Below are 21,082 nucleotides of genomic sequence, written 5' to 3' on the forward strand. Positions count from 1 at the left end.
GTTCTGTTGATATGAATGCGGATTCTATCTCTGGTATTACCTGGAATCGAACGGATTAAGTCACAAAGCTTCGATGAGTGCAACAGCAAACTAGGGGTCAGAACAACAACAAACGGACTACAGATGGCGAGAAACCGTAAACGACTCATCACAAAAACAAAGTTCGACTTGATCACAATCCTCTCCATCAAAGAAAACTAAATGCCTCAAGATAATACCCTATTCCAACGATCCACAGTCATAGACAAATCGCGAATTGTAACAAACAAAGACTACTTATTCATAGACCCACTTCTCGTCATCCTTGGTGTACTCAACGAGTCCCTCAGGGAACCAGAGCTTGATCTCACGCTCAGCAGACTCCACAGAATCAGATCCATGGATAACGTTGTGTCCCATATCGCAGCCGAGATCTCCACGAATGGTACCAGGAGCAGCCTCGAGAGGCTTGGTGGCGCCCATCATCTTACGAGCAATAGCAACAACGTTGTTTCCCTCCCACACCATGGCAACAACAGCAGAAGAGCTCATGAAACCAGTAAGGCTAGGATAGAAACCCTTACCCTTGTGCTCAGCATAGTGCTCCTCAAGAAGAGACATAGGAGGAACGAGCATCTTCAGACCAACGAGCTTGAATCCCTTCTTCTCGAAGCGTCCAATAATCTCACCAACGCAACCACGCTGGACTCCATCAGGCTTGACAGCAATAAAAGTTCTCTCCTACAACATGAAGGGCTCTATCAACAGAATACACGAGGCATTTCAACAATTTTTGTGGTCATGCCATGAAGCCGCAGAAGCGGGAATGTCAGAATTCTTGCGGTCACTCTTTATTCGATCACCTTTCCTTGTTTAATGCCCAAGAAATTTAATACATCACGTATTTACGAGCTACCGATATTGCGACACAATACTGCGGCAGTGAAACTCATCTTTGCCAATGCTACTGACAGTGAATTATCTGATGAGTTTCTTACAAAGGCTACGACACATAATCCGCTTCTTGCGAAATTGAGTGGGTTTTCTGTGAATGGAGTAAGTAACTAGTTATTCTGGACAACATTCCAGTCGGTTGTGTTTATTCTCATATTGATAGCAATGACTCCAAGGTATTGGTACTCGATTTTATCTGTGTATTGAAATCGTACCAGAAGAGAGGTCTTGGTATTTGAAGGGTGTATTAATGACAAATAGGCGAATTTACATTAAATAAGCTTATTGAAAGGACGCAGAAGGAATTACATATCAACAGTGTTGTAGTGTATTTGAATGTATTTCGGTGTTCCTGAGGTTGAATTCGTAGAATTCCCAATCGAAGGAGTTCTTTGAGAAGACTGGCTTTAAGGAATGTGGCGAGGGAGAATATGTGTTTGATGGTGAGACAAGACGTAGGGAATTCTTGTTTAATGTGAATTGCAGAGGGAGTGAAGCTGATGAAAGGACTATGATTCTTTTTATGGATATGTTTGTTACAAGTCATTTTGCTGTTTACAAATATTCATACTTATCTTTACGATGAGTGATCAAGACAATGCAGAAGCTGTGAAGGAAGCAGAAGAATATAACTTAGCAGGAAATTGTGCTTTCAAAGATAAGGAATATGAAAAAGCCATTCGGTTCTACAACTACGTAACTTCGTATGCTGTTATTTGATTTGATCTAGGCAATCCGTAAATGTCCTAAAGAATCCAAATACATAGCAAATCGTTCAGCGGCTTACTTGGGAGCAGGAGATCGATCTCGAGCACTTCAAGATGCTGAGCAAGTGATTGAAATGAGTCCAACATGGTATAAAGGATATTCAAGAAAGGCATCGGTATATTTGCGTTTAAAGAAGTACAAAGATTGTATTGAGACATGTAAAATCGGTAGTATTGCATGAAAGGAGTGACATCTAGCCTTATCTCTAGAACCTAACAATGAGGCCATGTTGCATGTTTTGAGTACTGCAGATAAGGCAGTCTCATCCCAAGTAGAATATTCTGATAGGATTTGATTCATAGAAAGCCGATGACTTTTCAGCCTTGGAAGCGGCTGAGGCCATGTCTGATGATGAAGGTGGTGTTAGTGATGGAATTAGTCGTTTGAAGAAGATCCGAGAACAAAAGAAATTGGAACAATTCCTAGCGACTATTGATGATGGATTGAAACCGGTTATTGATACTGAGAAGGATAGAAAAGTTACAGATGATGCTATATTTGAAATGACGGCACTACAACACATCGAGCGATTAACAGGCAAGAATGCATTTGTATTTGTAGTTGAAAAGACTGATCCTTAGTGGAAGAACCTCAATCCGTTTCGCGTGTTGATGTTACCTGAGACTGCTTCTGATGAAGATATTCGTCAGCGTTACTTAAAACTAGCAAATATGATTCATCCAGATAAATGTAGTCATCCAGGAGCACGAGAAGCATTCGAGGCTGTGATGCATGCAAGTGAAGTGTTGAAAGAACCAAAACGAAAAGAAGAATGTGTTCACTTGATTAAAGGAGCTACGAAGAGCGTGATTAAGAATCACGAGCGGTTAATTGAGAAGGGTATGAATCCGGATGCACTTCCAAATGTGAGATTGGATAGTTGTTCTTATATATAGTTGGATATAGCAATTGAAGAGGAGATTATGCGTGTGTTTGCGCAGAATGAACAACGTCAAAGAAAGGCGAAGCAATATTACAATCTCTATGAACGACGAGATAAGGAACGTGTACTGATAGAGAATGAGGATGATTCTATAGCAAGAAGAAAAGCGACAGAAGATTGTGGAAGAAGTGAAGATTCATCGCGAATGGATGAATGGAACAGATGAGCGAGTGGAGACATGGAGAGAGTATCAAAAGAAGAATAAGAATCGAAGGAGACAACTAACCTCGGATGACTTCTCGGGTGAAACGGATCATGATAAGGTTCATGTTAGACAATTGGTTCATTTGTAGAGGAGAAAGCAAGAAGAGAAGGCTTACTACACTGCACTAGGAGAAGAGTATAAGATTAATTGGCGTTAGGATTGTTTGTACAGACACCCGTACAATCATAAGATGATTGAGAATTCTACAGGTATTGGAATATCGTTAGTTGCAATTCTTGTACCAGTTCTGGTTATTCTATACAAATGCTACAGGAAACCTGTTCGAGATGATTCGCAATATGTGTGGATAATCGGTGCCAGTTCGGGAATTGGAAAAGGTATTTGTATTGAATGTGAATTACGAAGAGTTGGCGATTCAATATGCGCTGAATGGAAAGAATGTGATATTGAGTTCTCGAAACAAAGAGAAGCTTGTTGAAGTGCAGAAAGAGATAACTGATAAGACAAATAGGGATATATCCTGTTTTCCTATCATCCTAGTTGATGTAGAGAAGGATGATTCATTCCATTCGCTCACTCAAGTAGAAGCGTTAGAGTGGAGTCATGAATAGGAAGCAATTGGTTGTTTTGGATCGATCGATACTGTCGTAATCAGTAGTGGATTGGGTATCCGTGCCTTAAACAGCGAGACAACAGCAGAAATAGAGAAGAAGATGCTTCAAACCAATTTCACAGGACCCATTCTTTTGGCCAAAGAGATCCTTCCATTTATGCGAAAGCGTCATTCTGGAACCATTGTATTCATCAGCAGTATTCAAGGAATGCTAGCTGTTCCTTCTCGCTCGAGTTACTCGGGGGCCAAACATGCACTTCAGGGTTATTGTGATAGTCTGCGTGCCGAAGAATCTATAAATGGAATCAATATCGTTACAGTCTCTCCTGCGTATGTACGGTAGGTATTTTGTAATTTGTTGATACTAGGACAAATCATAGTGTAAATTCTATTCGCGGAGATGGTAGTAGCTACAACCAAATGGATGCAACAACGGAGAAGGGAATGGATCCCAAGGATTTGGCCGTTCGGATTCAACAGGCAGTAATCAGAAAGGAAGGAAACGTGGTCGTAGCTCCTTTGTATATGCGACTCGTTGTGATTCTCCAATATGTGATGCCAAGTGTAATAGACTATGTGATGAAATATAAAGCACAAAAGAGTGCTCATTGATTGTTGTTTGTTCGCCAAAAATCGTAGATTCCCGTTCTCGGACTTTTTGAATTCACACAGAAGGATGAATATGCAACCTCCAAAGCGAAAAGTTCCTATCAAATCGAATTATCAGTTCTTGATCAGAGCGAAAATGTATGGAGTGATCACACTGAACTCGTTAGAAGGAATGATGCGTGAACTGAATGAATTAATCCCTGTTGATATGGAAAGAGGTACTTTTTGATTAGTGGATGCAAATTAAAGATAATATTGATACATTTTCAGAGGAGTTGCGTCGTTACCAAAATGGAGGGTTAATGCCTACAAGTCATGGAGATTATCTTGACCGGGCTATTAAGAGTCTAGCAAAGGAAATTGGCATTCAAATACCTGTTGAACTCGGAAATTCGGCTGTTGTCAAGGTAGAAATGAAATAAGAAGCTAATTCAATAGACTTTAGTTTCAAATATTATTTTATGCTCTCAGGGAGAAGAAAGACATCAGTTCCTGAATTGGTTGGAACAGCCAAACGAGCTGATTGCCAAATCACCTCGATTTGACCAACTTGTAAATCACGCATGTATGTGTTTCTACAAGAAGCCTATGACATCGGTCAGTGAAGATACTATCAACTTTATTCGTCGTTCCATCCATGATATGATTCGTTCAAAGTCTACGAAAGATCATCTCCATGCGCAGCTTATGAGTACCCCTTCATTGGTTCAGCAACCAATGGATGCAATGATGAATCTCTATGAGTATGGTGATGGCAATATGTATGGTCCGAATCATATGGATGATAACGAACGTATTATTCATGTTGATTTGATGGGAGGAATGAGGCAGCCAACGGAGAGAGAGTTGGAAATAGTAAATCAGGGAGCAGTACAACAACGAGGTTCGGAAAATATTGCTTTGTAGTGGGAGAGTTCAGTTGTGATAATATAGTGTCTTTTGTTTGTTGACAATATAACCACGGGAATAGTGAGGTTTTGGGGAAAGCAATTTCTGGCTTGGTTTCTTGATACAATTATCATCAGCTATACGTTTTGATCATGGCCACTGTATGTAATCTGCTTGTGAAAGGCATTCTATTGATTATTTCCTTTATTGTTGATGAGTGTAGCTAATACGCCTGTAGGTTGCTAAGAAGGTTGAATTTACGATTGACTGCTCTGTCCCTGTCAAGGATAAGGTTATGGATATGACTTCCTTCGTGAGTGGTGCATAGAAGCGGTTGATTGGGTAGGAGAACTATCTGAAGGAGCATATTAAGGTCGACAACAAGCTGAACAATATGGGAAGTGCCGTTACCGTTTCTACTGGTGATGACAAGCTCTCCGTGATTGCTACTATTGCTTTCTCCAAGAGATACCTGAAGGTTGTAGAGAGTCATTGGAGTTGATTTGTAGTACCTCACCAAGAAGTACCTCAAGAAGCAGCAGATTCGTGATTACCTCCGTGTGATTGCTAGCGGAAAGAACGGCTACAAGCTTACCTACTTCAGTCTTGCTAAGGAGGAATAAGTGGGTTGGTACAGCTGATGGTTCATCAGATTGTTTGTTGAGTGAACTGAGAGAGTTGCCATTTGAATGGTAGATTTTCATTAACAATGCTAACTGATACAGTGAAGAGGTTTCTACGAAATGTAAATGACGCTAACAATTGTAATAACTACATAGATTCGTGTGGTATCATTCGATATTGACTTAACTCTGTGTTATATGGATGATGCTGTTGATAATGCGGATCTTCATTTCTTTGAATATGTAACCTCGAAATATCCCAATTTGGGTATTGCCTATCCAGAAGAGTAATCGAAGGTTACTTCTATCAGAAATAGAATTCGAGATGCATTGAATGAAAGAGTGGTAAACAGTAGAAACAGATGCAAGGATATCGGACTACTTAGGAAATCGATTCTTGCTGAATACGTGAGGAAAACATCGTATTGAAATGAATATTATTTAATTAGTTCATAGATATCCTATAGAGATTGTTGATGAGTTGTTCGATGTGTGGCGAACCGAACGAAGAAAGGTAGAAATATCATTCGATTTGTTTTGTAGACTACCTTAATGCCATATGCATGTGAACTAATACAATTGTTACATCAGAACGGATATAAGATTGCAGTAATTACAAATGGAACATCGGATTTATCGAACCATCCAAGTATTAATTCACTCATTGATGCGTTTGTGAGTCCAGAGATTTGTGGAGATAGTAAACCTTCGGTAATTCCATTTCATATGGTACTGACTGGAATCAAGCTATCAATCTGTAGGTTTCTGAGATTATTGGAGTCTTTGATCCACGAATCTACCTTCATGTTGGAGATTCATATGAGACTGATGTACTTGGTGCAATGTGTGCTGGGTGGAACTCAGTTCTGATTACCAAGAAGCCAACGATTGAATATGTCTGTCCACCTAGTTTGATCGTTCGGTCCTTAGATGAATTGTACTTTATGTTTAAGGAGGCGTTGGAAAGTTGCTCTATTTGAATTGTTTCTTTCATACTTGCATGTTCAGTGGTGAGGGTTTCTTTTGATAATCAAAAGGTCAAAGAAACAGTAATATTACGTGTCAGATAATGAGTATGGACCCTCAATTCGTGTTGATTATATAGACTCAGAGTCTGTTCCCGCTAATGACACAGAAACTTCAATAACAATGGGGGATCTAGTAAGTGTTCACAAGTTATCTCACAAACAGAAAGACGATGGTACAGGCCCTTCACCGAATTCAGCCACCAATATACACAATGCTTCTTCTTCAACTCCTGTTTGGTTCTTTTTGGCTCTATCATTGATAGGTTGAGCACCATGAAAACGATATATCTCCAGTGAAAAGCAAGAAGGACAAGGATGATGAGCCAGAAGAATTGAAAGTGGATATAAAGAAACCACAGAGCGTTTGTTTTATTTGGAAGATTAATTTCTAGCCTGCGTCTGCTTGCTGCTCCTACTTGAAAAAGAAACTCCCGTTCTTGAAATGGATTCCATCGTAGTCACTTATTTATAACAATTCATAATACAGATATAAGAAATCATACTTGTCCTATGACATAACAGCTGGTCTTACCGTGGGTGTTATGGCAATTCCCCAAGTAGTTTTTATGGGTTTCTTTTTCTTTAGGGAATGGCATATGCTATGTTGGCAAACTTACCCCCGATCTATGGACTTTATTGTTGTATTGTTCCCGTCTTTATGTATGGTTTATTGGGCACCTCGAGTCAGGTCCACATTGGTCCATTTGCTCTGGTCTCTATGATGGTGAGTAGTTCTCTGTCTTATATCAACCCAGACGAGAACTTCGACGACTACCTTGGAGCAGTGACCACTTTGTGTTTCATCTGTGGTGTAATTCATTTAGTACTTGGTCTTTGTTACGGAGGCATTGTGACGCGACTATTATCTGAAACAATTGTCACTGCATTCACAACGGCCTCAGCGTTCAACATTGGTGGGTCCCAACTAAAACATCTCTGGGGAGTCTCCTGTTCGGATCAAGTTTTCCTAAAGATTGTTCGATCTCTTTTCTTTACCGATTTGCGAAACCAGTTCAACTGGTGGGCATTCTTGATGGGTGGTTGTGCGACTGTGGTTCTGTATCTGATGAAGGTACTGAATAAGAAATATCTCCCAAAGAAACCTCTTCCGGTCGAAGTAGTCCGATCTTGGATTGATTTATCTATAGTTGTTTTTGCTAGTAATTGTGATTGTCCTCATGTGGGTATTTGATTTACATACAAATTGGAATCTCAAATACTTGGGTGATTACAACATCAAACCTGGTTCCATCTTTTTGCTGTTTTTGAATTGTAGGTCTTCCTTCTTTCACTGTTCCCGATATGAAGAATCTGGGTCGTATCATTCCCAATGCAGTAATGATTTGTTTTTGTTCATGCTTCTTTTGACCCTTAGGTATTGTTGGATATGTTATTACAGTGTCGTTAGGAAAAATTTTCGCTCGTCGATTCAATTACACGTTAGATGACAATCAGGAATTAGTAGCTATGGGTGGTGCTGGTATTGTTGGTTCGTTCTTTTCTTGTTATCCTCCTGCAGGATCACTTTCTCGGACGGCTCTTGCTGCATCTTGTGGTATGTATATCACCTAGTCATGAACTCTAGAATCCAAAAGTCCTCTTCATAATATCATTTCTCCACTGCTTATTATTCTCTGTTTATACTTTCTTACGGATGTCATCAAGTTCATTCCCAATGCATCTTTGGCTGCAATTGTCTTGGTCAATTTAATATCACTTTTCAAACAGTTCTCAGAACTTGTCCCTCTTTGGAAGACATCATGGGCAGATTTCTGGTGTTTTATTGTATGTTGCATCTTCACGGTTACAATGGGAACTGAAGCTGGATTGATTTGTGGCGTTTGCTCATCGTTTGTGTTTCTCTTTATTTCTATTCTCCTTTCCAAACGACAACCAACACAAGTTGAAGAATTGAAGGCATTATCGATACCCAGCAGTAGGATTGCTGAAAGATTTAGCATGTAGACTATTCCATTGTTACTGTTCCTCGTTGTCTACATTTTGTGAATCGTGATACTTATCGAAATCGAGTTGATACAATTCTGGCATCTTCTAAACAGAACGTTATCTTGGATATGCGGTCTCTGGCATATGTGGATGTATCTGCTATCATGACGCTTCAAGTAAGGTTTCTCAGAGTTGGTTAGAAATAGGAATTGTACAAACAGTATAAGGAAAGAATGGCGATTCTTTGTTCTTCGAACTTATTAGAAACAAAACTGAAGGCATATGGAGAAACAGAGATACCCATTCATCAGTCACTGAATACAATTGTCCAATTGTATATTGTTTGTTATTCCGAGATTTTATATCAGTCAGTAGTCAACAAAGATAACGAAAAGAGGGAGTAGGCTAGAAACGACCAATTCCCGTAATATGAGTTGGTAGGTTCTCAGTCATTTCCGAATTCGTTTTCACCACAATGGAGGACCAAACACTACTCCGATCAGAACACAAGAAATTAGTGGTGCGAAAGTACCCAACCTTTGTATACTTGCTTGTTGGTCTCTGCGGGTTCATTATTGTGTATTTTCTATTTAGCTCCGTTTCTGGTTTTGTAACGTCTCGGAATCTACGAACTGATGCATTCCGCAATGGTCTATTTGATGTTTATATCGTTTCCGATTTGGACAAGAAGAGCAAGGTTCAGTCAGACAAGAAAGGAAAATGGCGGAGTGTGATGAAGAAAGGTCAGTTGAAGAGAATGGATAACGGAATGTATAGTATTCAGTGGATTTCCGATACCGAGTTGTTTACCAAGATCAGTGAAGCAGGTCGAGGAATGGAATTGAGTGCTTTGGTGGAGTTCAACCGACGTCTGTTCACCTTCGATGACCGTACGGGTCTTGCATTTGAAATTGTCGGCAAGAAGGCGATCCCACGCTATATTATGATGGAGGGTGATGGAAACACTGACAAAGGCCAGAAGACAGAGTGGGCTACAGTGAAAGATGGAAAGATGTATGTAGGTAGTTTTGGCAAAGAGTACACCAATCCTGATGGTTCGATCAAAAACACCAATAATATGTGGATTTCCATTATTGACAGGAATGGTGTGGTGACACATGAGGATTGGACAGATCAGTTTAACAAGCTCCGTGAAGCTGTTGGATGTCCATATCCTGGGTATATGATTCATGAGGCGATTACCTGGTCTCCAGTTCGTCGTCAATGGGTAATTCTGCCTCGTCGTGTGAGCAAGGAAGCTTATGATGAGAATGAAGATGAACGTCGCGGCTCGAATACTGTGATTTTTGCTTCAGAGGACTTCAGCAAGATTGAGGTGAAGCACATCACTCCATTGACACCAACACGAGGTTTTTCTGACTTCAAATTCCTGCCTGGTTCAAAGGACCAAATTATTGTGGCTCTGAAGAGTGAAGAGAATGAGGAGGCACAGACTCAGAATACATACATCACAGTATTTGATGTGAATGGAAAGATCTTGATGGAAGAGACAGAGATTCCAGGAATGATGAAGTTTGAGGGATTAGAGTTTAGAGTATAAAATGGTAAAGCCATCTCCTGTTTGATAAGAAACACAAACTTAGTTGAATTTGCGAATTTGAATCTCCTCTTCATCCTCTCCAATCTCAATAGCATCAGCAATCACTTTCTCTTCTATCGTGTCGATTCGTGGTGTTTCTGTTGGAATTTCCTCCATTTCCGTAGCAAGAGGCAGTGGTTTAGGACTTTCTTTGGGAATCGGCGCAGTTTTGTAGAGGTAAATAGCAATAGACAGATTGACCACAGCAAGGTCAAACGGAAGGGACAGATCCAAGTTGAATACAAATGCCGAAATAATGGATGTGATCACTAGAGAAGCTGATGATGTGAATGCCTTGACAACGGACGATAAGTACTTCAAAATCGCTCCTGTAATTAACCCCATATACACAGTACTAAACATTACTATCTTCACTCAATCATACCAAATCACCGTCAGAACAGCATAAATGTTGAAATTGTCAAAAGTCATCTTGTGAATGAAAGAATAACCGTTCTCAATAAACATGAAGACGAAGTTCACCACAGCTCCCCAACTAATCATCACAACTTCCTCACATTCCTACAAATACAGCCAGATATTCTGCTGGAAGATTGACATATCCTTGTGAGATTTCATCAGCTTTTCAATTGTCACTCCAGCAGCTGCAACCACAGCACTGCTAATCACTGTAAGAACAGCAGGATATATCGGAAAGTCACTAAACGAATCTGAAGAAGAGCGAGCCAATTGGACGGAGGCTACTGAGTCACACATCAGCAACATTGCTGCCCAATGAATGCCAGACAATCTAGTAATCAGAGACCAGTACAAACGTACTTCTTCTTTAGAATCACTACAGAGAAGACTCCAACTATAACAGTTTCTAAAGACCCGAACACTTGAAGAGTGACAGGTGAATCAACAATCGAAAGAATATAATAGTACATATATTGACCAATAGCGTACAGGAATGCAGGAATGGACCACATCATAATCTCTTTAAATGTAAACGACTTCCGGATCTCCGGTTCCTTTGTTTCTTTGTACCGAAAAATCACAAACGATATCAATAGTTTCAGTGCCTATGTTTTACTCAAGAACCGACTCATACTTCAATCAATAGGGATGCCATAACAGGAGAATAGTCATATTCTCCATTCTCATTCTTTGATAGCTACAGAGATTATAGGAAAGACGTTGCAGTGTACCGCAGTGAGAACTCCGCGAATCGAGTGTGTTACGATTGAAGAAGCAATCAAGAATGATTTCAGCAGCAAATCTCCCATGAGTCCGATAAACCAAATGACTCAGCACCTTTTAGATACGATTTGCTGCTCATTTAAAGAGGTGATCTGAGAATCGGAATTCCAATTCCACAATCGATAAGTAAGATTCCAAAAGTACTAACGATTCGGGGATCATGAATACACGATAGTTTTCTCCCATTCCTTCTGATCGCTAGACTTTCAAACATGCCCCGTCCTGATAGTAAGGTAATGCTTCAGCCTATTGATGTAATCTTCCGTGCTCTTCAAAGTATATCCTTTTTTGAATTCCATTTGCACAATCTATGACTGTGCATTGAATTAGAAGTCCTTAATTGGTCTACAAGACGCGTGTTCAGATTTGGCTCTTTGACCAGACAAATATTCGAATTGAGGGACAAATTAAGGTAGTAGAGTGGAAAAATTGTTGATTTGAAGGGTTTTGATGAGTACATGAACATTGTGCTGGACAGTGCCTCTGAAGTGAATATTAAAATGAAAACAAGAAAGAATTTGGGTTTTGTTTGTGTTTTGGAGTTTAGTGGTAGGTCGTATTCTTCTCAAGGGAGACAATGTTACGCTTATTCAGGAGCTCAACTAACGTATCATTTGTGTATTCTGGAATTGTTCCTATGTTTGTTGGTATTGAGGACATGGAGTCAACGAATCTTATGAATCTTGCTTTCGATAATGAATAAAGGTTATAACCTCCAACTAATTCTAGTTGCATTCCCATTTGTTCTTGTTAGTATGAGTCAAATTGTTCAGGCATACGGAAAACCATTCACAGATGAAGAGTATGAGTATCGGTAAGAGTGATAAGTGCATGTCATGTTAGTCAAGTGATTATTCGCAAAGAATGTGTTAATTTGATTCCGAAAGGTCGGCTACTATCAGAGAATGAGTGGAGAGGACTTGGAATTCAGATGAGTCTCGGATGGGAACATTATTGCATCTATAAGTATGATGACTCATTCCTTCATCTTATACTTTAGACCAGAATCCTATATTCTATTGTTTCGACGACCGATTGGTACCGATGGAACAACAGGTCGAGTGGATCCTCAGAAGGCTCTTCTCGGTCGTGAAAAGTTTAGAAAGGAGTATGGACTTGAGTAGTTCCTTTCTTTCCACTCTATCACTTTTCGTTTATTGTATCTTGATTGTGCTTCCTTTTCTTTGTGTTTGTTGGCTCCATCTTTTTCCCTCCATTCATCTCCAACACCAGTTTTGATGCAAGTTCGGTTGAATCCAAGACAGAATCGAAGGAAATCCCGTTCCGACTCACCCATTGTAAGAGATCATATATCTTGTCATCCAGATATATACATGTGACTGCTGTCATTGCAGCATCTCGTTATACTCACAACGTGTTAAGTGTCTGGAATGTGAGAACACGGATTTGTGTATGACTTGTTATAATGGACGTAAGAAGTGAGAATTCTGAACTATTTCTAGATCGAGAAACGTCATTACATCGTTCTTCCCACCGAATGATTGTAATTCCTGCACTTACTGATGAGATCTGTATCGACATCTATCCTGAATTAATCAGTGAAAGTGAACGAAAATTATATGAGGAAGCTGAAATGGAGGAAACTGATGTGGATGATTCTGATATGACACCTCTACTAAATGAATACGTCAAATCAACTGAGGATAAACGAGAGTTGGTCTCCGCAATTGATACAGATCTTGCTTTGGAAATTTTAGGTAGTATTAGAGGTGATTTGACATATAGATGGATTGTGCTACTTTCAATTTGATCTTGAAGGACTCTCGCGCTCTCTATCGAAACGAATATCAGATAAACTTCTTCATAGTTATGTCTATGAGTAAGGCATGGGAAGAGATTTGATGTAGTTATGTTCTTCGCGATCCAGAATGGCATCCTGTGAATAGGAAAACTGTAATCGAAGAGTCAGAATCAGAAACCGAAGTCAAGCCAGATGAAGATGATGTGACTCGAGAGACCTTTTCACCTACAGTTCTAGAATACATGATGAGGAATATGACTCTGGAAAGTTGTAATACAGATGTGATGTTGTGTTTGAAAGGAGTCGAACCCATTTTGCATCAATACAAACCAATGCTTATCGAGAAAACCCAACTACCTTCTCTCTTTGCTTCCACTTTGACACATAAGTCACTTCTTCCACTTCGAAATCGACTTTTAGACTATCAAAGTGGATCCTGTAGTTATATAATCATTTGTAGAACAACTGGATCCTAAAGCAGAAATACTCAACCCTCATGATGAAGCGCAGAAGAAACGAATTGTTGCCGAATATGCCAGAAAAACACTATATCGTCTTCCTCCACAAGAGTTGAAGAGACGAGGAACTGTGGTAACACTGGATAGCTACTATAACAAATAGAAGAGATGTCGACGGAGTCGTAAGACGAAGAAATCATTGAGATCATACTTTTGTTTGTTGTCTTCCACTAACAAAAAGAAGAAAGATCCATGATCTTTGTGGGATACTTATCACATCCTCCCTCGAACTGAACACTGAATGAACTTGCATTACAGCACTTCTGCACGATCTCACCTAGCTGATCCATTGAGATATTTTCAAACGAATTCTCTTTCAAATACTGATACACCAGATATCCAAATGTACCAACAAAACAATCTCCTGCACCCACAGTGTCTCGAGCAACGATGTGAGGACAACGGATTTCACGACGCTACATATCACTCCTGCTTCAATGATTCTACCTCTGATTGACGACCTACCATAGCACCCTTATCTCCACAAGTGATAATAACAATCATATCTGGATATTTATAAGTGAGAATGTCCATAGCTCGGCAAGGATCAATCTCATCCATTCCAGTCAATAACTTGGCTTCGGTTTCATTTGGAATAAGGACATTCACAAAAGCGAATTCTTCCATATCTACAGTAAAATCAGGAGAAGCAGGAGCCGGGTTGAGAATAGCTATAATCTTCCTTTCCGAACAGCAACGAAGAAGCCACTTTACAGTCGATAGAGGAATCTCTTGTTGTAGCACCATGATCTTACAATTCTGTAGGAACAAAGGTGAATGTAACTATAATGAAACCCTAATCATAAAAGTACTTGTTCTGGCATCAATTGAGCATTTGCTCCAGGAACTACCACAATGGTATTTTCGCCATTTTGATCGATACAGATATTCGTTAATCCCGTCGAGTAAGCGCTATTGACGATCAAGCTTTCTTTTGTCATATGATATCGATCTAGTGTATCCATAATGATTTGAGCATTGTGATCACTTCCAACAGAAGAAACAAATGATAATATCGTTGGATCAGTAACCAACTTGGCAATTGCCACTGCCTGATTCAGACCCTTACCACCACAACGGATTGAGAAGGATTTGGCTAAAATGGTTTCTCCTATTCATCAAACCATCCAAAAGCAATAACCAGGCTGTGGGAACTGACTTACTGTTGTTATCATATCAACATTGGATGAGCCAACAACAAGGATGGGAGAAGACATCAGAAAAGACAAAAATGCGTCAACCGGGAATTGAACCCGGACCTCTACCTTGGAAGGGTAGAATCCTAACCATTAGACCATTGACGCTCTAGTAGGGTTTGTTACCTCCTATTGTTCAGGATTTGGTATTCTCTTTATGACCCACCATTTCAATGCGAGGAAAGCCATTTATTTCTTATTATGATCAAGCACTCAAACTCTTAAGTAACAGGCCTCATGCGTATGGATTGAGACTGAACTGAAGGAAAGGGAAAAAGAACTGCGCCAGAAACTGAGTATTTTATCAAGGAAGCGGAGTAATCGCCGAATCTACAAGAAACATGTTCAAGAATCACATCCCAACATGGGTTTCTCATCTGTATTCGTAAATGAAGCATCTCCAGGTAGTCTGTGTTGTTTTTATTGTGAAATAGATGATGATAAAGAGGAGATCGAGAGTGCTATTACCAAACTCAAGGAAGAAGGATATTTGAATGATAAGCAGTTTGCTGAATGGTACTGCTTACAACGACAAGATTACAATCCTCGTAGTCAGCGTGTTCTGTATCTTGAGTTGATCACCAAAGGTGTGAGTCCTTCCATCGCAAAGGAAATTATCCATGATTATCACTGTGAAGAGGAATGTTGTAAGTCTGTTGCCTTGAGGAAAGTGGGTTGTATGTCCCACAATAAACTTGTTACCTATTTACTTGGAAAAGTAATACAATGACTAGACGTTTAATAGCACAGGGATTCGCCATGGATACAATTAAGAAGACATTGAAGACTCTTCCAGATTTTAGTCAAGATTGTTAGATAGATATCTTTTTGTTTGTAATTATTTCTTGTATTTCTTTTGAATGGATGCAATCGTCGATGTAATATTAACACAACCCTAGTATTTATTGCAAACTTGGTTTACCCTTGCTTCTTTGTTGAATTAAAATGCTCGTTGATAGAAAGGATATTCTTCTTGTGTATCGCCAGCTCTTTGAGGGTAGGAAGTGGTAACACTGGTGTTTACTCTCTAGATGGAGTCTTCACCACCATTGATGACGTCCACGCCACCTACGTGCTCGGAAAGGACGAAAACGGAGAAGACATCACCATCAGCAACTTGAAGGTCATTAAGCTGCTTCAGTCTCTCTGCTCTCGTGGATATGTCAACAAGACCTACAGCTGGTGGGAATACGACAGTTGGTTGATTGTAGGTGCCATTTCTACTACACCTTGACTGATTCTGGTCTCCAGTATCTCCGTGAGTTCCTCCACCTTCCTAACGACATTGTCCCCAACACCTACAGAAGAGTGAACCCCACTCTTCCTCGTGAGGAGAGACCCCGCTTCCACCGTGATGGTGACAAGCCTCGTTTCCGTCGTGATGGTGAGCGTCGTCAGTACCGCAACAACCGCAGCGGTTTTGACAAGGAGCAGCCTAAGGAGAACTAAGTTCTTCAACGACCATGCCAGATAACGAAAAGTTGTTGGTTATTCTTCAAAGGGTAACTTGGTCTCATTGTTTGTTAAGTAATCGTTGATGTTGTATGATGTTGGATTGTTCAAGTATGAAGTCCCTTCGAAGCAGCTTCGATACTTTCATCATTTCGTATTATGTTTCTCACTAGATTCAGAGATAATAGCAGTGGTCACTTCCGCGGGAAATTTGGAAAAATGCATTAGAACAGTAGAGATCAATCTTGTTCTGTAGCTTCTCTGTAAATGGATCTATCATCTGAAGATACTGACGATTTGGCTCTTTTTCAGTGTAAGTGTTTTCGAAGCATGGTGAAAAATAGCAAATCTAGATGGGTGCCTTTACGGAATCAAGTCTTGTTTGAGCATGAAGAGCAAATTGATTGGGCGAAAGAAGTTGATGGAGCAGAGAGTCACTTGCTTTTCTCTCGTCTAATGATTAGGAAGTGATGATTGAGTCATTTCTCAATCTTATGATCAAATTACTTAGCGATCATCCAGAGATCCACGATTGTCCGTTATTACACAGTATTTATCATCTATAGTGTGTTTTGAAGAAGAATATATCTCTGTATTATCAAAAATATTAACCGATCGTAAGAGCTTTTCTTCTCAGATTATTGTTGATGTATTGTTCATTCTCTCTTCCCATCTAGGTTTTTAAGATTTTCATCATATCTTGCTCGAATCGAAGTGCTCTATCGACATATGTAAGTCAATGCGAGGCTTCTCATGTTTCTTCTCTTATCTGGTTTGATCGACTCTTATCAACGGTTTTCCAATGTCGTTCTGACCTCGACTACGGATATTTTGCCCTCACTGCATTGTATTACATGATCTACAAGTTGGTTTTTGATCTCCACCTTAATGGTTAGTAAAGAATGTGCTCGTCAACTACGAGATGAAGGTATTTTATCAGAACTTATCATGTACACAGAGAATCTGGATGATGACAGCTTGACTCCTGGAGAGTTGCAACAGTTGGGAAACAGTATTATTGAGAAAATCATTCTCGAAGGAGGAGAAGAGACGTTACAGTATTGTTCGATTCATGAGCTTTTGCTATTGGTAAACTGTCACAATGCTACTGCTCAACTTGCTTCATTGATCATGCTTGCGGATCTCTGTTACTGGAGTTCTATGCCTTCCTATCAACTAATATCCTATCGACAAGATGTTACAGAGTGTAGTTGTCGCTTCAAGTATGTGAATGATCCGTACATCGATTGCATTGCTGTATTTTGGGTTATGGTTTTTATTAGAATTCATGTCTAGAAACAAGAATTACTCTATATTTACAAACGTAATGCCGATGACACAGTTGATGCGGTCCCATATTGCAAAGTGGGGTTGGATAAGGTTTATATTGCTTATGGTTCTGCAGACTATGGAACCTATTATAATCGACTCACATTCTATTTACCTGGTGGAACACCTATCGCTCTCCAATTCCCTTCGTATTTTTGGAATTCCAAAAATCATAAGTAGAGAGGATTCATATCAGATTTGGAGTAAGAAAATGAGTCAATTTCCAGTGTATGATGTGAATTCGTATCCTTTGACCAATATGTCGAGTGGTGAATGTATGTTCAGTGATCCTTGATAACCAATAGTCCCATTCTACAATTTGAAATTTGAGATCTGTGAAGAAGACTGTATTCAGATCACTCCAGATATTCTCCAGTCATTGAAACAGATCCTCAACACAGATATCGTTGTTCCCGAGATGTATCTTTATGTGGATTCTATGTCTTGTTCTCATGGATAGATCGCTCGCTTGTTACATCTCGCATCGATTACAGCTGAAGGATGCGAATTGCTGATGAAGAGTGATTTGCTCCCAGATATTATGAATGTCCTTGTAAATGTGGATATTCCGTTTGTAAGCAAGAAACAAGAAGATATTGTATATCGTGACATTTTCTGGAATTCCATAATTCATAGGATATTTGACAAAGATTGAGGCAACAGATTTGGTTCTCAATATCCGAATCTATTTGGTTCAGTGTTTACATAATGTAAGAGTATTTTGGTCATTCCATAATTAGCTCTGTTATTATAACTATGCTGTGGCTCAAATTAACTCCGACTATTCCTGGTTTTACTCTACATTAATAGAGTATTTGAATGCTGAAGAGTATCAGTCGATCGCACTAGTCATGATTCATTTAATGGAATTACTAATTTCGAATCTATCTTCTGACAGTATCAGTCTTCTCTCAGATTTCAAGATTGAAGTGTTAGTGAGTGTTTATAATCGTCGATACACGGAATTGAAACGATTGTTACTTCTACGAAGTATTGATCACATTCTTCGACAGTTATGTCGTTTCGGTCATTCAATGATTCAGCAACTCACACAAGGAGGAGTATTAGAATTCTTGTTAACACTTCAGCATGATGAGTCAATGGATGGTCAGCCTATTCATCGTAGTAATGAGATTCTCGATCTGTTGTACGGTCAGGAGGAGTCTGTTCATGACTTGTCATTCCATCAAATCTTTCAGTTGGTTGATACTACTGCTCCGTATGCTGTAGTCCGTGCATTAGAAGAGTTGGATCATCGTATCGCAGATCTGTTACATCAAATCAATCCAGTACTTCGTAATCCACAAGGCTTACAACGAGCAATGTCGTTAATGTCCTTGTCCTTCCGTAGTAGCATGTCCACTTGTTCTGTGTTCTCACGATCCCAATCAGGTGAAGAAAGTGATGAAGAACCATCTGAAGTCTTTGAGAATGACTTCTTATCACGTTCTCAAGTATATACTAAGAATCGTGAGAAAGGATTGCAATCAGCAATGAAGTCTATTCAGGAGAGTGAATATCGTAATACTGCCTCTGCTATCAAGCATCTCTCAAAAGAACCCCTTCATTCATTATATTCTGATTCCGCACAGTCTTTGACTACACCAACTTCCTCATCCGAATCATTTCTTTATCAACAGTATGCTGAAATGACAGAATCCTTACAGATTTTGCATTCGGTATTGACTCGCGCTGGAAATCTGGCATATCCAACTGAATCACTATCTCTTCAATACAGCATTCTTCGTCGCTTAGGCCAGGTACTTCGTCATTACTGTGAGAGTGAACGATTATGTGATCAACTTTGGCGAGATCAGGTCATCAAAGATTTGTTTGCAGCTGTGGGCTATGCCAAATCAAAGAAGACAAATGCTTCAGAACAGCGTGTTGCTGATGATGGCTCATTCTATGCAATTGGATGTGTTTTGTTGAACTTCTTCCGGCGTTTCCAAGGAGATATTTCTGATCTGTGGCATCTCAATGACAAAGAGGATGTCACCACACTGAAGATTCTTCGAGTTATGATGGAATCTCGAGACGCATCTGAAGAAACCCGAGCTCTGTATATTCTTGTTGGTGCTACTGTACTCCGTTGTCCTCAGTTACGAACAGAGTTCCTCGCTCGAGTGGATTTGAGTCGAATGATTCAGCAAATGAATCTTCGATCTCCTTTCTTAATGGAGAGTACATCATATCTCTTGGGGTACGAATAGAATGAAAGAGTGATTTATAGACTGTTAGCTCAAGAAGAGGAGTATCGTAAGATATTCATTACCAAACTCAGTGATTTCCCTGCTTTGTTATGTGAGCTCCATTCCTATCCAGAACATACCATGTCAGCAATGCTCTTTGCTCTTCAGAGTTTTGTATTGAGTGATCTTGGTAAGAACACACTTGTTCAGAATACACAAGGCATTCTTCAATCTCTTGTTCAGCTATCTCAAGGTCGAGTAAGTCTGTCAATGGATTCTGATTGAGCAGAGTATCTACAGTCCCAACGAAGGAGTTGGAAGTTCCATTATCAAACGGGCTAGAACTCTTCTTTCGTATCTCTTTGTAGTAACAGAGACATCCAGTCAATCAACTCTTCAAGACTTCAGTAATGATGTTCTTTTCCTCCTTCTTTCTGTTGATATTCCTCTTGTTATTGTGTGTGTCTTAAAGGTACGTTCTCATTCTATTGCTGAAGGGTAGTTACTTGCTGATCGACTAAGTGTTGGTGCTCCTCCAGCACGTGATTTTATCTATCTACCAATCAAAACCGATCGAATTGAATGTCGTAGTAGCAGTCGACGAAGTAATTGGACCTTATACAGTATGGTGTTGGATCGAAACCGACTTCTTCTGTATCGAGTAGAATCGAATTTGTGTTATTATTCCTAGACCACGAGCTATCTGTGTAACAAAACTGTATCATTGGAGGATGTCGAGTTAGACCAGAATCCTGATGAAGCTCGAACAAATGGAATTCGTGTAAGTTCTCGATATGAGAGTGAGACATATCGTCTATTCAGGTTTTCGAATGATCGTGATTACTATGAATGGGAACGAGTTAGAATCATCATGACTGTTCACTCATAGTATTTCTCTTCTGTTATTAACCATCGACTTCCAATTTTATCCTCTGAAGATACTGTGAAGAACATTGATCGTTGTGACTCAGCTGGACCTGTCATGCCTGACTATACGTCTATCTTCTCTGTTACAGATCAAGAGAGTCCCAAACATTGGGGTCAACCAGACTTTATGTTAGCAGCAGCTTTGACAGATGAGAATGCGTTACAAATCATTGGATTCCTTCGATCTCCCTCTCTATTGACAAGAGTTCATGCAGCCCGAGCTCTCTCTCATATTTTTACTTCAGCTGCACACACACTCTCTGTTGGAATCTTCCAACGTTTTATTGAAGCATTCCATCATCTCACAGATCAGCTCGTTGATGAAGTACAACCAGAAGAACACCTCTTTCGACAAGTCTTCTACTCTCTTCATTCAGGTCATTGG

At 39.7% G+C, this 21,082-nt stretch overlaps 13 protein-coding genes across 13 annotated transcripts; 10 read left to right on the forward strand and 3 right to left on the reverse strand.

Annotated features, from left to right (window-relative positions):
- Positions 1 to 276: 276 nt before the first annotated feature.
- On the reverse strand, positions 277 to 615 carry JH06_0934 (hypothetical protein; the record flags this gene model as incomplete). The annotated part of the gene is made up of 1 exon (XM_014673390.1): positions 277 to 615. One exon carries the CDS (start codon positions 613 to 615, stop codon positions 277 to 279), a length of 339 nt encoding a protein of 112 aa, XP_014528876.1.
- Positions 616 to 855: 240 nt separating this feature from the next.
- On the forward strand, positions 856 to 4,035 carry JH06_0935 (dehydrogenase reductase; the record flags this gene model as incomplete). The annotated part of the gene is made up of 16 exons (XM_014673391.1): positions 856 to 1,015; positions 1,048 to 1,164; positions 1,195 to 1,271; positions 1,304 to 1,475; positions 1,529 to 1,629; positions 1,664 to 1,868; positions 1,899 to 1,972; positions 2,004 to 2,252; positions 2,283 to 2,567; positions 2,598 to 2,708; positions 2,740 to 2,907; positions 2,938 to 2,984; positions 3,021 to 3,187; positions 3,216 to 3,391; positions 3,422 to 3,762; positions 3,792 to 4,035. The coding sequence occupies 16 exons, from the start codon at positions 856 to 858 to the stop codon at positions 4,033 to 4,035; spliced, it is 2,694 nt and encodes an 897-aa protein (XP_014528877.1).
- A 70-nt stretch (positions 4,036 to 4,105) lies between these two features.
- On the forward strand, positions 4,106 to 4,938 carry JH06_0936 (hypothetical protein; the record flags this gene model as incomplete). Its single annotated transcript, XM_014673392.1, has 3 exons — positions 4,106 to 4,250; positions 4,282 to 4,439; positions 4,471 to 4,938. 3 exons carry the CDS (start codon positions 4,106 to 4,108, stop codon positions 4,936 to 4,938), a joined length of 771 nt encoding a protein of 256 aa, XP_014528878.1.
- Positions 4,939 to 5,072: 134 nt separating this feature from the next.
- On the forward strand, positions 5,073 to 5,543 carry JH06_0937 (ribosomal protein L22; the record flags this gene model as incomplete). Its single annotated transcript, XM_014673393.1, has 4 exons — positions 5,073 to 5,129; positions 5,159 to 5,233; positions 5,267 to 5,398; positions 5,430 to 5,543. 4 exons carry the CDS (start codon positions 5,073 to 5,075, stop codon positions 5,541 to 5,543), a joined length of 378 nt encoding a protein of 125 aa, XP_014528879.1.
- A 198-nt stretch (positions 5,544 to 5,741) lies between these two features.
- JH06_0938 (hydrolase) lies at positions 5,742 to 6,523 on the forward strand (the record flags this gene model as incomplete). The annotated part of the gene is made up of 5 exons (XM_014673394.1): positions 5,742 to 5,830; positions 5,861 to 5,965; positions 6,000 to 6,057; positions 6,087 to 6,254; positions 6,305 to 6,523. The coding sequence occupies 5 exons, from the start codon at positions 5,742 to 5,744 to the stop codon at positions 6,521 to 6,523; spliced, it is 639 nt and encodes a 212-aa protein (XP_014528880.1).
- A 169-nt stretch (positions 6,524 to 6,692) lies between these two features.
- On the forward strand, positions 6,693 to 8,922 carry JH06_0939 (sulfate transporter protein; the record flags this gene model as incomplete). The annotated part of the gene is made up of 11 exons (XM_014673395.1): positions 6,693 to 6,803; positions 6,835 to 6,933; positions 6,964 to 7,004; positions 7,059 to 7,128; positions 7,158 to 7,688; positions 7,720 to 7,816; positions 7,848 to 7,916; positions 7,947 to 8,126; positions 8,157 to 8,507; positions 8,537 to 8,694; positions 8,725 to 8,922. 11 exons carry the CDS (start codon positions 6,693 to 6,695, stop codon positions 8,920 to 8,922), a joined length of 1,905 nt encoding a protein of 634 aa, XP_014528881.1.
- A 71-nt stretch (positions 8,923 to 8,993) lies between these two features.
- JH06_0940 (hypothetical protein) lies at positions 8,994 to 10,079 on the forward strand (the record flags this gene model as incomplete). Its single annotated transcript, XM_014673396.1, is given in 2 exon segments — positions 8,994 to 9,097; positions 9,113 to 10,079. 2 exon segments carry the CDS (start codon positions 8,994 to 8,996, stop codon positions 10,077 to 10,079), a joined length of 1,071 nt encoding a protein of 356 aa, XP_014528882.1.
- A 39-nt stretch (positions 10,080 to 10,118) lies between these two features.
- Positions 10,119 to 11,193, reverse strand: JH06_4771 (CMP-sialic acid transporter 4; the record flags this gene model as incomplete). The annotated part of the gene is made up of 5 exons (XM_014673405.1): positions 10,119 to 10,487; positions 10,512 to 10,614; positions 10,651 to 10,869; positions 10,899 to 11,143; positions 11,173 to 11,193. 5 exons carry the CDS (start codon positions 11,191 to 11,193, stop codon positions 10,119 to 10,121), a joined length of 957 nt encoding a protein of 318 aa, XP_014528891.1.
- Positions 11,194 to 11,533: 340 nt separating this feature from the next.
- JH06_4770 (hypothetical protein) lies at positions 11,534 to 11,927 on the forward strand (the record flags this gene model as incomplete). Its single annotated transcript, XM_014673404.1, has 4 exons — positions 11,534 to 11,575; positions 11,674 to 11,733; positions 11,765 to 11,843; positions 11,875 to 11,927. 4 exons carry the CDS (start codon positions 11,534 to 11,536, stop codon positions 11,925 to 11,927), a joined length of 234 nt encoding a protein of 77 aa, XP_014528890.1.
- A 149-nt stretch (positions 11,928 to 12,076) lies between these two features.
- Positions 12,077 to 12,445, forward strand: JH06_4769 (cyclin-dependent kinase regulatory subunit 1; the record flags this gene model as incomplete). The annotated part of the gene is made up of 3 exons (XM_014673403.1): positions 12,077 to 12,135; positions 12,165 to 12,287; positions 12,322 to 12,445. 3 exons carry the CDS (start codon positions 12,077 to 12,079, stop codon positions 12,443 to 12,445), a joined length of 306 nt encoding a protein of 101 aa, XP_014528889.1.
- Positions 12,446 to 13,771: 1,326 nt separating this feature from the next.
- On the reverse strand, positions 13,772 to 14,818 carry JH06_4768 (ribokinase; the record flags this gene model as incomplete). Its single annotated transcript, XM_014673402.1, has 4 exons — positions 13,772 to 14,017; positions 14,049 to 14,384; positions 14,414 to 14,712; positions 14,743 to 14,818. The coding sequence occupies 4 exons, from the start codon at positions 14,816 to 14,818 to the stop codon at positions 13,772 to 13,774; spliced, it is 957 nt and encodes a 318-aa protein (XP_014528888.1).
- A 343-nt stretch (positions 14,819 to 15,161) lies between these two features.
- Positions 15,162 to 15,613, forward strand: JH06_4767 (hypothetical protein; the record flags this gene model as incomplete). Its single annotated transcript, XM_014673401.1, has 3 exons — positions 15,162 to 15,201; positions 15,232 to 15,515; positions 15,548 to 15,613. 3 exons carry the CDS (start codon positions 15,162 to 15,164, stop codon positions 15,611 to 15,613), a joined length of 390 nt encoding a protein of 129 aa, XP_014528887.1.
- A 129-nt stretch (positions 15,614 to 15,742) lies between these two features.
- Positions 15,743 to 16,246, forward strand: JH06_4766 (40S ribosomal protein; the record flags this gene model as incomplete). The annotated part of the gene is given in 3 exon segments (XM_014673400.1): positions 15,743 to 15,794; positions 15,829 to 15,997; positions 16,009 to 16,246. The coding sequence occupies 3 exon segments, from the start codon at positions 15,743 to 15,745 to the stop codon at positions 16,244 to 16,246; spliced, it is 459 nt and encodes a 152-aa protein (XP_014528886.1).
- Between the last annotated feature and the right edge of the window lie 4,836 nt (positions 16,247 to 21,082).

Source organism: Blastocystis sp. subtype 4, assembly GCF_000743755.1.
Source record: "Blastocystis sp. subtype 4 strain WR1 chromosome Unknown seqid_0044, whole genome shotgun sequence".
In the NCBI taxonomy this organism is placed as follows: Eukaryota; class Bigyra; order Opalinata; family Blastocystidae; genus Blastocystis; species Blastocystis sp. subtype 4.